Here is a 16,614-nt window from a genome sequence, read left to right on the forward strand (position 1 = left end):
TTTTGAGACAGAGTGTCGCCAGGCGCCAGGCTGGAGTGGTGCAGTGGCGCGATCTCGGGTCACTGCAACCTCCACCTCCTGGGTTCAAGCAATTCTCCTGCCTCACCCTCCCAAGTAGCTGAGACTACAGGTGTGCACCACCATGCCCAGCTAATTTTTGTATTTTAGTAGAGATGGGGTTTCACCATGTTGGGATGGTCTCGATCTCTTGACTACGTGATCTGCCGCCTTGGAATCCCAAAGCCCTAGGATTACAGGCGTGAGCCACCATGCCCAGCCTCCTCTGGCATGTTTTAATAGCAGCGACACCTCTTCAGTTGTGAGCCACCAGACCCCTGGCTCCAGAGTCACGGCCAGGGGCATAGGAATTTAATGAGGGAATTCTCATTCCAGGTCAGGCCATGGTCCTGGCAGCTTGGGATTCTAGTGTATTGTATCTGCCACTAAGGGGCACTTTGTGAAGAACAAGGTCATTCTGTCCTTACATGTGGGTTGTCAGCCTTTGCTATATACTGTGAGGTAATGAGTCCTCTGAAGTGTTCTCGCTGTTATCCAAAGTAGTATTATTTTCTTTATTTAAAAAGGTGTCCCTTATAATATTCTAGAATGTAACCTAATTCGAATAACCTAAAGTTGTTGCTTGAAAAAGGAAAAAATAGCCACATAAGGACTAGGGTTTGGGACGGTGAATCCTCTCACATTACAGCTCTGTTCTTAGCTGTACTCTAATTCTTCTTTAACTCTATATGAAGTTTTATGTAACACTAATGAACGTATCCACCAAGGCAACAATGACGATACTGACCTGTGATAAAGTTCAATGAAGTATGAAAGGAACAGTTTAAATAAATGGACTATCTTTAATATTTTTTAGTTCCTACACCCGATTTTCACTGCCATAAACTCACGTAGCCTTCATCTTCCCAGATTTCAAGCTGTCCACAGGTGGTTTCTCCATCTCCCCTGCTGCGGGGTCGTCTCCTGCTGTGTGGTCTCTCCATGGGACCTGCAGACCTGGCACGAAGCATTCTTGGAGTTGGTGGATTATGACTTTGTGCACAGGGGGAGCTGTGGCCTTTTGCTTTGCTTTTTGATGCAGCTGGCATTTTGTCGAGTGTGGAAGGCAAATCTTTGTGTGGCTTTTAATGACAAGAAAATGTATACCGTGACTCTTCAAAATCTATCCTTTCAGTATCATTTGTGCTATTTTTACCTAAGTGCCATACCTTACACTGGCCTACTTGGATAACGGGCCCTTTACCACTGTTTGGAATGAGAGTGACAAGGAGAAACAGTGATTCTTTGACTAGGCAGGCAGCGAAAATGGGGAAACATTTTTATTCTATTCTGATTGCCATTTTTTCAAATCACTCTCAGTTTGACGATAGATGTGAAATCTCATCAGAGCACTCCTTGTCTTCCCCCAAATTAATCACCTATAAGACTTTCTCCTTGCTGTATGTGCAGCATTTGATGCCATGTGTATTACTTTTATGTTATGTAGCTATTCCATTAACCAGGTGTTTATGGGTGGCCTATTATGGGTAGAAATTTCCTTTGAAGACATTCAAAGAACATTTGCTTTCATTGCTTTTACTTCCACAGCAAATTCTAAATGAACTAAAACAGAACTTCTACAAAGCTACATAAGTTAAAACATCTAAAATCTTCTCCCAGTATCCAAGAATGTGAGCTTATTGTTTGACGGGGCTATTTTAGCTCAGCAGTCCTCGGATGCGGTGTTCCATACATACAGATATCTATAATTGAGCTGTCATGAGTGCTCTACGTGGCTTGCCCCTCAAGGGGTCAGCAAAGGTGGCCTGCAAAGATTTTAAGATGATGTGGACTGTCTGGAGGGTTAGGGAAGGTTAGAGTGGATTTGGCAGATAAACGGTTTTCCTGCACCCACACCTCCCATACTTCTGCTGTGAGGGCCACTCAGCATGTGAGCCTTTATCTGGTTCCTTGTGAAGCTAGCAGGTCACTTACAAATGGATGATGTCAAGGCTGCAGAAGGCTTAAAGTCGGGGAGCATTCCATTTGGCAGCTGTGACATTTAAGAATTCTCCAGATGGACACAAAAATTATTATTGAAGCTGTCAGTGTTTCTAAATTTTGGTCTCAATAGCTCACATTCAGCATAAGAATAATGTCACATCGTGTGTGTGTGCATGTGTGTGCAAGTGGGGAACCAGTTACTCCCACTTCTGTTCAGACATCTATCAGGTGTTGTGCTAGTTGCTGGGGACTGTAGTGGGGAATAAGACTGATGTCCCTGTCCTCGGCTTGCCCCAGTGTGAGAGACACTCAGGAAATCACAGCGTAGAGGGCCTAAGTGTAGAGATTAGAGAGATGGAATGTCTAGGATCGCGAGAGGTCAGGACAGGCTTCCTGGAGGAGATGAGATCCAAGCTGAGATCTGAAGGGGAAGGGGGGGCTTAGCCAAGCAGGCCAACCGTGCTGGGAGGTAGAAAAGAAGGGAAAGATAGCCGGCTAGGGAAGGATTGACTCCTGCAGTTGTCAGGAGGCAAGTGAGACCGGACACCCTGTAGAAAGCAGTCAGCTTCTATGTTTGTGATAGAGACTTAGAAGCCGGTGATGCCTCTGTCCCTCTTGGTATGACCCCAAGCCTCCCAGAAAAGGTCCCTTCCAACTCTAAGGTGAATATTAGAATGTGAGTTATTCATTTACTGTGTTTTCTATAGCAGACTTTTTTATCCTGGAGGTTTGCTTTCCCTTTTGCTGGTTAGTGAGTGCTTAATGAATGTAAGTAATTTAAGTATTGGCCCATGAAAAACACAGTTAGCAGCTACCTCTAATGAACCAACAATGCATTCTGAAGTCAAAAATGAGATTCTGATTGTCCACATCCTGGCTTGCCTCCAGGTTCCATTAGTGTAGGTTATCAAGAACAGGCTGTGCCTTCTTGCTCAGTGCAGAGTAGGCAGTTTGGTTGTGTGAGCTGTATTATGCTGACAGACAGGCCCTCCATCCACTAAAAGGAATATAATTTACCTTTTAACAGTTATTTTTAAATTTTATTTTTATTTTTTTGAGACAAGAGTTTTGCTCTTAGTTCCCAGGCTGGAGTGCAATGGTGTGAATTCGGCTCACCGCAACCTCTGCCTTGTGGGTTCAAGCGATTCTCCTGCCTCAGCCTCCCGAGTAGCTGGGATTATAGGCATGTGCTACCACACTCAGCTAATTTTTCAGTACAGACGGGTTTTCATCATGTTGGTCAGGCTGGTCTCAAACTCCTAATCTCAGGTGATCCACCTACCTTGGCCTCCCAAAGTCCTCATGACAGGCATGAGTCACCATGGGTGGCCTCTTTTTTATTAAGGTAAAGAACCATCCTACTGTCAAAAGACTTCTCCATCTCTAAAATATATTATTCCTCTGTTTAGACAACTAGCCTTTATCAGTGATTCTTAAACTTTAATATGTATTAAGAATCATCTGGTGATGCTATTAATAAAACACAGATTCTGGTGTGACTGGGCCTGAGGTTCTGCATCCTCACAGGCCCTCAGGAGATGCTCCTGTTCTAGAGCCCTTTTCTGAATAGCAAAGGCACAAGGCCACTTGAATAAGCATTGACTGTTTAAAGGGAGAAAATCAGTTTAGGTCCTCTGGGGGAGTGTTGGGTTCTTCCACTTATCATTAGTATTCTGTGGGTTCATGAACTTCAGCCAGAAACTGATTCTTAAGAACTGCTGCTGCTGAAAGGTTTTAACTTGTTCTTGAGCTCCCCCAGGTGGCCCAGTGAAAAATTAACTTTAAAATATTATTAAAAGCAAAAGGAAGGAAAAGACAGCTTGATTTGAACATCACAATTGTGCAAATGCATATTACCAGGAAATATGAAGAGAAACAATGTCAATGGGGAAAAGTGTTTTCTACAAGGAATTAAAATCTTAAGTTCAACATGCTTATGGCTGGATTGTGTATGAATGCACTTATGTTCATATGATTTTGTTAATTTTATCTAGCAATTGTGGGCACACTTGAAGCTGAAAAAGAAAGAAGAAAATCTGGGCTATCCTCAAGAGTTCAGTTTCGAAACCAAGGTTCTGAGCCCAAATATACTCAAGAACTAACTCTGAATGGGCAGAAACAGAAAGTGTGTATGGAAGAAATCCTCTGGCTACAGGTGAGGGCTGCAGATGGTCAGATCTGTTTTATAAAGAGGACAGAAGAAGGTTATATGGTGATATACAGATTTCTGAAATTTATTCTAGCAACCGATTAATCAATACAAAATCATTGTTCTGGAATTCCTCAATAGCATTTGTACCCGCTTAACTCTATGACTGCATGATTTTCAGGAAAATATCAGAGATAAACTGCGTCCCATTCCCATAACTGCTTCAGTGGAGATCCAAGAGCCAACCTCTCGCAGGCGAGTAAATTCACTTCCAGAAATTCTTCCAATTCTGAATTCAAATGAACCCAAGACGGCTCATACTGATGTAAGTCTCTCTGACTTTCGTTTTGCCAAAGTTTTTGCCACATTATGATGCTAAATCAAAGGGAATAGAACTAGTGATTTGCTTTAAAGGCCATTCTTTTGTATTAATATGCTTTTTAATGTATGCAAAGTTTGCTAGAGAACACTTGTTCCCCAAATTATCAATAAACATAAAAACATATGAAATACAATTTGGGGCCAGAGTGTATTTTTCTTCTCATTTTTGGCCATTATAACTTATCGAGACTATAATTGGTACAGCTTATATTCTCACAGTTTCTCCTTTAGCTGTACATGGAAAAATACATTGTGTTTTACCATTGAGAACACTGAAATATGGAAAGCATTATACATTAGTGCCTAATGTAGCCTAAGTCATCTTTGGAAGAAAAATGTGTATTAGATGGCCTGCTGGATACCTCATATGAGGTGGGGTCCGCTTGCTAGGGGTTTAGGATGGTTAAGATGTAAGGTTAGCCCAAGGAGCTATGACAGCTTGATTTGGCATTATGTTATGTTCTTGCTTTCAAAATATAATTGATGATGGCCTGGTGTGGTGGCTCATGCCTATAATCCCAGAACTTTGGGAGGCCGAGGTAGGTGGATCACCTGGGATCAGGAGTTTGAGACCAACCAGCCTGGCCAACATGGTGAAATCCAGTCTTTACTAAAAATACAAAAGTTAGCCAAGTATGGTGGAGAATGCTTATAATCACAGCTACCCGGGAAGCTGAGGCAGGAGAATCGCTTAAACCCAGGAGGCAAAGGTTGTAGTGAGCCTAGATTGCACCACTGCCCTAAAGCCTGGGCAAAAAGAATGAGACTCCATCTCAAAAAAAATCTAATTGATGATGAGTGTCTGTCCACTCTGGGGCTCCTGGTACTGGTGCCTTACTGATGCAGCTTTGCACAAGTGAGTCCTCACTGCCTCAAGGCTCAGGAGCTGACGCTTTCATCTACACATTGCCAATCATTTTTGTCACCAAACATAGTTCCTTATATTTCTGTATACTTTTATGTACTTCTGTTATTGCTTTGTTAATATTCCTTGTGTACCTTCCTAGCTCCGTAGCCAGAGATGATTTTCCCAATTATTTATCAGTGTGATTATCAAGCACCCATTAGCATGGTGCTAGTGTACCGTTTGCTTACCTGACCTTAAGCTCTGTTTCCTCATCTTTACAATGGGGCTCATAGTAATAGTATCTTTCTAGAGGCCTGTTGTGAAGAGTAAATGAGTTAAGATTTGTAAATCGAGTGTTATAATCATTGGCATCATTGTTATTACTGATACTTCTTACAGTAGCCCTGTAAATTTAGAACGGTGGTATCCCCATGTGACCTATGATCAAACTTGGACTCTGAAAGGTTAAGTGACTTGCCAGAAGCCCCACAACTAAGTAAGGGCAGAGCTGGGTTTCAAACCCAGATCTGTATGGCTGCTGGGTCACACCCTTCTATACCACACTGCCTCCATGCCCTGGTCAAAGTGTTCTTAAAACACAAATTTTACTAACGGACAAAATGGGAATTTGATGTGTGGTAAAGTACATTTAAAGCTTGAATCTTGCAATGATAATCATCACACAGGGAAATAAACTGTGTGGAAATAACCAGTCACCTACATAGATGCCTTCCTGAGTCCTGAATGGTATAAATTAATAGTTTGATTTTCCTACAGGTGCACTTCTTAAAAGAGGGATGTGGAGACGACAATGTATGTAACAGCAACCTTAAACTAGAATATAAGTTTTGCACCCGAGAAGGAAATCAAGACAAATTTTCTTATTTACCAATGTAAGAATCGCTGTTAGTACTAGCAAAAATGACTCTGGCTTCACGTTGGGTTTGTGTTAAGAAAGTTTACTGGAAACGTATTGAGGACTTTGTCTTTTTGTTCTTTTTTTTTTTTTTTTTTTAATAGTCAAAAAGGTGTACCAGAACTAGTTCTAAAAGATCAGAAGGATATTGCTTTAGAAATAACAGTGACAAACAGCCCTTCCAACCCAAGGAGTCCCACAAAAGATGGCGATGATGCCCATGAAGCTAAACTCATTGCAACGTTTCCGGACACTTTGACGTATTCTGCATATAGAGAACTGAGGGCTTTCCCAGTAAGTATTAGAGACCAGCTGGGAGGGGCAAAAACAACCCTGTGTGACAAATGAATGGATTGTGACCTAGTGCGTGTTTCTTTTACAGGAGAAACAGTTAAGTTGCGTTGCCAACCAGAATGGCTCACAAGCTGACTGTGAGCTTGGAAATCCTTTTAAAAGAAATTCAAGTGTAGGTGATGCCATCGCATACTGTATTTCACTGTTTTAAATACCATTGCAGTGTCTATATGCATGGCCTGTGTTAACAGCTATTTGTATTTTTTTTAGGTTACTTTTTATTTGGTTTTAAGTACAACTGAAGTCACCTTTAATACCCCAGATCTGGATATTAATCTGAAGTTAGAAACGTAAGAGTACATCAACCTCTCCATTCAGAATTATTTCATGAAAACATGGGCAGTCAATGAATTGGCCCTGATCTAACTCATAAAAGAAGTCTAATTGTGATGAGAAAACTGACTGGTAAAATACAACCTTATTGTTTCCTTTTCATTTTTAGAACAAGCAATCAAGATAATTTGGCTCCAATTACAGCTAAAGCAAAAGTGGTTATTGAACTGCTTTTATCGGTCTCAGGGTAAGTGTTTGTGTTTAGCATAACAAATCAGTGTTTGAAAGAACCATTTACAATCCTCACTAAAACTGGTGTTTTAAAATTTGACAGAGTTGCTAAACCTTCCCAGGTGTATTTTGGAGGTACAGTTGTTGGCGAGCAAGCTATGAAATCTGAAGACGAGGTGGGAAGTTTAATAGAGTATGAATTCAGGGTAAGTTGGAGCAGTTGGTCCTTTCATCATACCAAAAGGTAACGTATACTAGCTATGGTCTTGAGTATGTCATTTTAATAAATAAATAATGTTAAGCATTATAAATAAATCATCAGTTAATAATTAGTTTGCCAGTTTTTAAACAATATACTGGCTTATAGTAAGCCAGTATCCTGCAGGATGGAGAACAACTGTCACTGTTCAGAATCCAGTTCAGTTTAGAATGGGTTATGATTTATTCCTTTCTCTATTATAAGGTCATCTTTCTTATTGTTTGTGGGTGAAAGAATACGAATGTGTGCTTACCTTTCACAAGCCCAGTTTTGTGGTGAATACAGATTTAGTTTATGCCTGTAGGAAAGGCAGTGATTGGCTCTGAACCATTTCAAAGTAGGCAATCACAGTGACTCTCTATCCTGTTGAATAAACATCAACATATGATACAGAGTCTGCTCGTAACTCACACATGGGTTTAGGTCTGTGCAGCTGAAATCACATTTCTGAAGGCATAGTGACCGTTGTGAGAAGGCCTCAAATGGCGAGCATGGGCCCACCTCTGACTCCAGCAGGATGAAGAGGCTAAATTCTCCTGTGTGTCTCTTAGCATTACAGACACAGCTGGGGCAGGTGGTGGCAGTGGTTACGATCTCTATGCAGGTGTGGTTGAAAGAAGTCTTTGAGTTCTGGGACAGACTCCACACCAAGAGGGCTCTTACCTCCTGTGTTTGGCTTCTGCTGCAGGATGTCGCTCTGTTCCCAGCTTAGCCACTCAGAGTCATGACTGTCCTAACAGTTTTGCAGAATCTCCTCTGGAACAGAGGCAGCTTCATTTTTGCAGTGAATGGGGTTTTCCAGAAGCAGGTTGTTGGCACAGGCCTTGTCATTGGCCAAGCAGGGTGGTCACAGGTCAGTTCACAAATTCACACATCATTTTCCCTGGGCATGTGTTGAGAACATGATATGTCTACACTGCTGACTCTGTTGCATACAGCAGTTGTTCCTCGAATGAGTTAGCTATCATTTGCCCTTTGACCTTTTTGTTTTTATTTACAAAAATCCTTAAGCACAAGTCTTTACTTTGAATGCCCTATGTATAGTCCATTTTTGGAGCCTGTGCTTTTATTATAGGATTATGCTGGATATTTTAGCTTCCTTCTCTTGGTAACAGGAGTGGCTACTTAAATTTACATTGAGAACATTAGACTGAGAGAATATGTATTATTTTCTAACAGGTAATTAACTTAGGTAAACCTCTTAAAAACCTTGGCACAGCAACCTTGAACATTCAGTGGCCAAAAGAAATTAGCAATGGCAAATGGTTGCTTTATTTGGTGAAAGTAGAATCCAAAGGATTGGAAAAGATAACTTGTGAGCCACAATGGGAGGTCAACTTCCTGAACCTAAAGGTATGTTGGTAGATTTATCTAATGTCTCCATAAATGCAAATTAGAGAAACTAACTTTTGGGGGGAAAATAATTACTGTCCTTAGGAAACTGGCATTCTGAGGCATTTTTGCTGGTTAGCGACCATTATAGCACACAAGGCAGAGTCATTCAGTGCTCGTTGAGGCAAATGACGTTTTCTGACGTTTCCTCATGACGTTACGTTTCATGACTTTTCCTAGTATATTACATAATAAGGAGAACTGGCAGATGCTCTTGGGTAATAGAAGCTGCTATTACCCAGGGGCCAGCCAGTGTTCATGCCAAGTAGGACCAAACTCATTGCAAAAGATAATGGCATCTTAGTGGGTAACCTTGAAAGCTTTTTATGCTTATTTTAAAAATAGTAATTATTTATCGTGTACTTATGGTATCTCTGGCACTATGCTAAACATTTTGTTTGCATTTTCTCATTTCATTCTCTGGATGGTCCTATGAGGGAGTTTCATTATCCCCACCATTTCACAGATGAGGACATTAAGATTCAGAGAGCAATAACTCTGTCACTCAGTTGTTAAGAGACAGATTCCACATTCAAGCCCTGCTCTGCCTGATGTCAAAGCCTGTACTCTTAAACCCCTCTCTATACTGCTCCATGCTTAGATAACTGGCCTATCATTTGTGCTCCAGCTTGATGAAGGTTTGCATGCTTGTTTCTTTTAAATTCTAAGGTGACTGGGTATGATCAGTGATCGGAGTTGGTGACTTATGGCATGATCTTCTCATCTGTTAAAAATCAAGAGAATCGTTATTACTAATCTGTAAGAAAAATGCAATTTTAAAAGTTCTTGTATGGCTTAGTTTTCATTGCTGTGCTCTGAATGAGCTATAAAATGGGTCTTTTTGCTGCTTTCTCTGTTCTTCAGTGTTACTTATTCCTTCAAGATGTGCTGACTACCAAGTTTTAGGAACAGAGCTGGAAGGATCTCTGATCTCAGTGTTCCTACAGTTTGGTGGGGATACAGAGGGTCAAAGAGAGCATATTTCTGTTTCTTTGAGTTTTATGATCAGAGCAGGAATGAATTACTTAATAAACTTAGCACTATGAGTAAATCAATAAACTTGAATTTAGAGTGATAGTACTTGCTGATTTTACATTTATTTCTGTGCCTTTGGCAGGAGAGAGGCAAATATTGTTGAACATGTGAATTTGGCAATGTTTAGGAGGGTATGCTTAAGAGGCTTGTATGGTAGCAACAAAGAATTAAATAAATTGGAGCTATTTGGGATATAATTTTTTTTCAGGAATCTCACAACTCAAGGAAGAAACGGGAAATTACTGAAAAACAGACAGATGATAGCAGAAAATTTTCTTTATTTGCTGAAAGAAAATACCAGACTCTTGTAAGTATTTTTCAAGAGTTATGAATTTTTGAGAGGATAAGGGGAAGGACTTCTTCAGACCAATGTCTTTTGATGACCAGTCTTCCTTTTCTGTCTAGAACTGTAGCGTGAACGTGAACTGTGTGAACATCAGATGCCCGCTGCGAGGGCTGGACAGCAAGGCGTCTCTGACTTTGCGCTCAAGGTTATGGAACAGCACGTTTCTAGAGGTATGACCTTGGCATGAGGCTGTCCCATAGAAGTAATTTATCTCTGCCTAGGACATGTCTCACCTCCCTAATGCATTCACTAACTGTCTCCAAACAGGAATATTCCAAACTGAACTACTTGGACATTTTTGTGCGAGCCTTCATTGACGTGACTGCTGCTGCTGAAAATATCAAGCTGCCAAATGCAGGCACTCAGGTGAGAGGTTCCCAGCTTCATTCAGGTTCAGAGCAAGTCTCTCTTCCCTGTACTCTACACCCAGGGCCTGAAGTCATGTGCTGTGGTGCTCATTTCCCTCATAGCCCTATTACCTCCATTAGGGAGAAAATACTGTCTTAAGGTACTGGCACTGCAAGCTGTATTTCAATAGAATCATTGAAAAAAGAAGTAAATCTAGGGTCATCCAGTTCAGCAGTGCCCATGGTAGACTTAAGAACTATTAGCTCAACTGAAAGAGAGGGTGCGCACCTCACAGCCCTGTAGAAACCTGTGTCTTCCACCATCTCTAATGCTGCAGCCATGGGTGGAATGCCCCAGTGATGGCCCATGCCATGGCCAGCTGTAATTATTATTGAAGAGCTCTTCATAGCTGAAACCTGAACTGAACCTTGTAAGTCCCTGGTTATGTCTCTGGAACAAGTCTAAAATAAGTTCTCTCTTGGCCATGTAGCAGCCTATCAGATAATTGAAGGAAATGGTCATGCCTCCTTGGATGTTTCTTATTCTCCTCAGAGCTATGCACCCAGCTCTCGAGTTATGCGTCACATTGGGCACAGCCGAACTGGCTCCCAGCCTCTCCCTTCCTGGGCAGTGTGACTCTCACGTGGGCAGAGCAGCTGAGGTGGGATCCACTTGGTCCCACTTACCCTGGGGCCTTTACCTCTCAGCATCTTGGCAACACATTTCTGTAAGACCTGCCTAAAATTTGGTTTTTCAAACCATTGCCGAGCAGCACGTTTGAATTTCTAACAGCTGCTATTTTTGTGTTAGTGTTCTACTGAAACTTCCAGGTGTTCTCATCAGAATTTGTTGTCAAGCTGTGTTTCCAGTATCCTGTCCTTGAGCTGTTTGTAAAAATCTAAATGTATGCCTTTAAGTGTATCTTTATATTTTATGTGATTTGCTTTGGATCCATTGTTTGTTTTCAAAGTAATTTTGAATCTTGCTTCATCATTTGCTTCCTCAATTTTCTATCCCTGAAAGTTTTAAAAACTGAGAAGCAAGTTCTCTGTCTTCATCCAAGTAATGACAAAAATGTTGAATAGGACTAGGTGTAGAACACTGTAGTGAACCAATAGTGAGGAGTTCCTTGTGGGGGTGTAGAACCCAAAGGGACTAGCATCAAGATCTTGAGGCAGAATGACTGCATGTCATGGTGGGAATCATGAATTGGGAATGTTTTGCAAAAGAGACTGGAGAAAGACACTGTGAATTCCTGCTCTTACATTAATCTGCCAGTCTACTTATGGAAATGTTCTGGCTTCAGTCATTCAGCTAGCTGAAAACTCAGGGAGCCTCCCAAATCATTGTTTTCTGAAATATAGTGGTCCTTACGATTTATTATCCAGACAAGAATACATTTTTGTTTTTATTTTTTTGAGATGGAGTCTTGCTTTGTCACCCAGGCTGGAGTGCAGTGGCAGGAACACGGCTTCTTGCAGCATTGAATGCCTGGGCTCAAGCAGTCCTCCTGTCTCACCTCCTGAGTAGTTGGGACCATAGGGATGCTACCCACACCCAGCCAATTTTTCAGTTTTCTGTATAGCCAGCGTCTTACTGTGTTGTCCAGGCTGCTCTTTACCTTCTGGGTTCAGGCAGTATGCCTGCCTCAGCCTCCCGGAATGCTGGGATTATATGTGTGAGTTACTATACCCAACCCCAGGATACATTTGCCTGAGACAAATGCTGTACTGGGCAAGCTGCTGGAATGTGGTATCAACCAGCACTGTCCCAGGCTCTCCAGGACATATCAACGGGCATTATAAGGGACTTTCAACCACACCTTCCCTAAGGATCCTTTCTCTGCATCTATAAAGGTAACAGGTATAGCTTTCTATAACTAAATCAGCAACTTTGAAGATCACTGAGATTTTAGAGCTAGAAAGAGAAAACATTAGAGGGAAGGGACTAACATTAGTGAAGCCTTAATAAAATGTCTACAACTTACTTTATACTCTATCATTTAAACTTCAGAAGAATACCAAGGTGTAGACATCGTACTCATTTTACAAACAAGGAAGCAGTCTCAGGGGATATAATTTGAGACCCTCAACTGAAACCTATAACTGTCTGACTCAGGGCTTCTGTTCTTTAACTCTGTGACGCTTGGTCTCCACAAAGTCCCCAAATCTCAAATTCAGATAAGAAAACTGAATCCAAGGAAAGACGTCTCCCCCTTGGGGTCACTTGACCAACAAGCAGAGCTCAGACCAGACCTTGGGTTTGATGTCTTCTCTCAACTGCTCACTTCTGGAAGATGATGGAGCTGGGGGCCCTGGTATTCAGTCTAATGGCTGGGTCACAAATGAAAATGAGGTTCTCTTGGGCATTTTATATTCTTAGAGCTTGGAGAACTCATGCCTCCCAATTGGAATTGGTGTCTTCACTATGATCCTACTTTAATAATTGGTAGATTTGTGAATGGGTTACTGGTCTCATATCTAGAACTCATGTCTTTTGAAAATTAAGACATTTTCTTAACCTCTAGTCTTCTGATACCTTTTCTATTTTCTGTGATTTCTGAAATACAATAGCTCATACGTCATATCTGCACATTTCTTTAGTAGGTTAAGCTGTCATTTTTCTGTGCCTGAAGATCTGAGCTTAATTTGGCTTAAAAAAGCAAAAAAAAAAAAAAAAAAAATTCTTTATAACCCAACCAATTTCAAGAGTTTTGTGCTCACCTTTTAATAAAACACTGTTAAACTTTGGGAGACCAAGGTAGGTGGAATGCTTGAGCCTAGGAGTTGGAGACCTGTCTGGGCAACATAGCAAAACCCCAACTTTCTACAAAAAATAAAAAAATTAGCCAGGTGGGGTGGCACATGCCTGTATTCCCAGCTACTTGGGAGGTTGAGGTGAGAGGGTGACCTCAGCTCAGGAAGTCGAGGCTGCAGTGAGCCAAGATTGTGCCACTACACTCCAGCTAGGGCAACAGAGTGAGATCCCGTCTCAAAACAAACAATAAAAAACACTTTTAAATTAGGACACTAATATAATGCAGTCAGGGAGAGCAGAAGTCACATAATTGGACCAGGTAAGCTATGCTATATTTTAGCATCAATTAAATCTATCCTGTTAATAAACACCTATGAAAGACATGTGCCTTCCCTGTGCAAATGCTAGAGAGGCAAAGTTGGGTAAGATACAGTGTCGATTGTTAAGAATGTCATGCTGTAAGAGACAGAACCAGGAAAACTGTCAAATTAGCCAAGGAAGTTGGTGGGGGGTGGGGAGAGGGAGGACTGTTTACTGGTTGTATTTATATGTCCCCATTTATCCCTAAGGAAGCAAGTAGAGAGTACCCAAGCTTCCTGTCTGTCAAAGATTTTTTTATTTAAATGACCATAAGAAGTACATAATTCTTCAGGGGAATAAGATTGTCGCTTTGGCTCTAAATTCAGAGAAGAACTTAAGATATGGATCCTTTTATAAGATGGCTTCTTATATGAGAAACACCAAGAGTGGATGATGTCCTTCATAGATTTGTAAAAGATACGAAAATCCCTTCACTGAGTGACTTTGTGTACTGATGTTTAAGGAGAACAGAGGGTGGTACATTACAGAGTAATTTAGAGAAGGCATTTTGGCAGTTGACAAGCAAATGTGGTCTAAGCACTGCTCGTGGGTAATCGAATTTAATGCATCAACAGAGCTTATACCCATCTTCGCCTTATGGGCACATGGTGGATGAGTTCCACAGGTGTGCGTCATCCCCATGGAAATCCCTAAATTGTAATGAAACCAAAGGAAAGAAATTATTTTTGGAGTTGTAAAGCTCTACAGTAGTTTCTACTCGCCTGTTCATCAGTAATAGTTGGTGTGACAGGATAAGGCTTGGAGCTCTGGGAATCGCAGCCCACCCTTTGTTTCCCATCTTTGGTCACCTGGCTCTATGGCCAACTCCCCCTTGTTCTCAATCCCAGCTGGAGAATGACCGTCATACAAAACAAACAGAAAACACCTTTGATTGACAGTTTAAATGAACAACCAATAAAATCTTCCTGACTGGCCCATCACCCTCCAGGATCACAGAGCATATCTGCCTTTTAAATGTGTAGCCAACCCAGTCCCTGACTTCGGTCCTGTCTTTGATGCCCAGTGAGTTGTTTAAAAACATGTCACAGTTCTAGTCTGAATGGTTCCAGGCCTGGGGCTTAGTGCTTCAGCTGGATTCCCATCCACCCTGCTACTCCAGATGCAAAATCAAAAATTACTTTGGTCGGTTGTTACAATGTTGGATCCAAACCATTTACGGGGGTGGCTTCCCCCTATTGTTAGCTGTTTTAAAGGCACTTGTACACAGTGTCATTATAATAAAGTTGATTCCCCTTGTCAAAAACCAGTCTCCACTCTCCACTTCCAGATTTACTAGAACTTATTCTTACAAATGAGGATGGCCCTTCCACATGACCACCTTGCCCCAAGGACACATAACTGTATACCTTTCTTGTGTTAGATAACAGGGCAGCAAAGTTAAACGAGATACAGTTTAGGCTTACTGAAATCATCTGTTTGGTTGGTTTTGTTGTCGTCAGCTTACCAGCCACATAACTATTTTATTACTTCACTGGTCTGTCAGTTTCTTCTTCCCTTCATTGTGGATGTCCCTGTGCTGAACCTGGTAATCTCTCCCTTGTAGTGGGAGGGAAGAAGAGGGGAAGTGTGCCGTGAGGCCACTTTGGGGCTCAGAGCTTGTGGAAAACCTCATTTAAAGCATAACAGGAAACATGGTGGCTGATAAAGGTGTTTTATGCATGCCTGCTACAGTCTGTATAATTGGCTAAAACCCATGATGTGAATTGCTGTCTATTCAATGTTTAAAGAAAAGCAGTTTTACTGCTTTTAAGTATTTTCTGTAAGTCAGGTGAGGTTGAGAAACTGTTTCCTGGAAGTGCAAAGAGAAGTACTTTGGTGAGAGATTTTTAAAGAAAACCACCACAGCATAGTATAAAAGCATTGAAGCACAGTGTAGACATAACAGCATCTAGGGTTCAATACAGACATAGAATACTTGATTAAAAACACTTCTCAGAAGTTAAATGCTCCCCCTGAGTTTTGTTTCCCTTTACTTTACATTCTCTTAATTCAGAAATATCAGAAACTTCAAACTAGTAGTTCTCTAATCAGTATAGTTTACAAAATCATGTTCATAGTAATCACCAGGTCTTTAGCATACTCTGAAAAACAGTTCCTGGTGTTAGAAAAGTCCTTTTGCATTCTAAACCCATGTAACTGAGTTGTTGGAATTGCCAGAAGCAGCTTTTTAGGTTTCTGAGTAACCAGTTTCTATTTAATTGGTATTTGCAAACTATCCGATGTTTACAGTTTAAGCTTCTAAGCAGCAGGAGCAATTTAAGCACTAAGCTATTTCTGAATGGGTCCAGGGTCGTTTGTTCATATACCTTTTTGTAGAAGATGACACCAAGACATTTTAGGATATGTTATTGTTTGAGGGTCTTTAATGTGATATCCTAAGAAAAAGGTAAAATGGTGTCCATCAGTCATGCAGCCCCATCCCTATTTTTGTATTTCACAACATCTTTAAACTGGCCCATTTCTTTTCATTGCTGAAAGTGAATTAAAAGAAAGTATAGGCCAGGTGAGGTGGCGCATACCTATGATCCCTGCACTTTGACAGACTGAAGCAGGAGGATCACTTGAAGCCAGCAGTTTGTGACCAACCTGACCAACATAGTGAGAACCTGTCTCAACACAAAAATTTTTTTAAAAATTAGCTGTGCGTGGGGGCATGCACCTATAGTCCCAGCCAGTTGGGAAGCTGAGGAAGGAGGATCACTTGAGCCTGGGAGGTTGAGGCTGCAGTGAGCCAGGATCATACCCCTTGCATTCCAACCTGGACAACGGAGTGAGACCCTGTCTCAAAAAAAAAAAAAAGTATGATTATTCTCAAAAAGATATCAGGTTAGATAGATAGAACAGATTGACTGTTAGATCTATTTAACCTGGTATCTTTTTTAGAGCAGTCTGTTTTAGATAGATACACAGACTGGCTGTGTATTGATAAATGCTGCAACAGGAT

The 16,614-nt window shown here is 41.2% G+C and overlaps 1 protein-coding gene across 3 annotated transcripts in view; it reads left to right on the forward strand.

The window, feature by feature from the left end:
• ITGA6 (integrin subunit alpha 6) overlaps positions 1-16,614 on the forward strand; it is an 80,956-nt gene that overhangs the window by 56,137 nt on the left and 8,205 nt on the right. For all 3 annotated transcript variants that reach the window (XM_017538225.2, XM_017538224.2, XM_037741902.1), the window contains 12 exons: positions 3,996-4,156; positions 4,332-4,475; positions 6,156-6,271; positions 6,399-6,588; positions 6,677-6,760; positions 6,859-6,938; positions 7,091-7,168; positions 7,256-7,358; positions 8,591-8,764; positions 10,047-10,145; positions 10,244-10,354; positions 10,452-10,550. In XM_017538225.2, coding sequence (XP_017393714.1) covers positions 3,996-4,156; positions 4,332-4,475; positions 6,156-6,271; positions 6,399-6,588; positions 6,677-6,760; positions 6,859-6,938; positions 7,091-7,168; positions 7,256-7,358; positions 8,591-8,764; positions 10,047-10,145; positions 10,244-10,354; positions 10,452-10,550 — 1,439 coding nt within the window. The remainder of the gene's footprint in view (positions 1-3,995; positions 4,157-4,331; positions 4,476-6,155; positions 6,272-6,398; positions 6,589-6,676; positions 6,761-6,858; positions 6,939-7,090; positions 7,169-7,255; positions 7,359-8,590; positions 8,765-10,046; positions 10,146-10,243; positions 10,355-10,451; positions 10,551-16,614) is intronic.

Source organism: Cebus imitator, unplaced genomic scaffold (assembly GCF_001604975.1).
Source record: "Cebus imitator isolate Cc_AM_T3 unplaced genomic scaffold, Cebus_imitator-1.0 Scaffold110, whole genome shotgun sequence".
Taxonomy (NCBI): Eukaryota; Metazoa; Chordata; class Mammalia; order Primates; family Cebidae; genus Cebus; species Cebus imitator.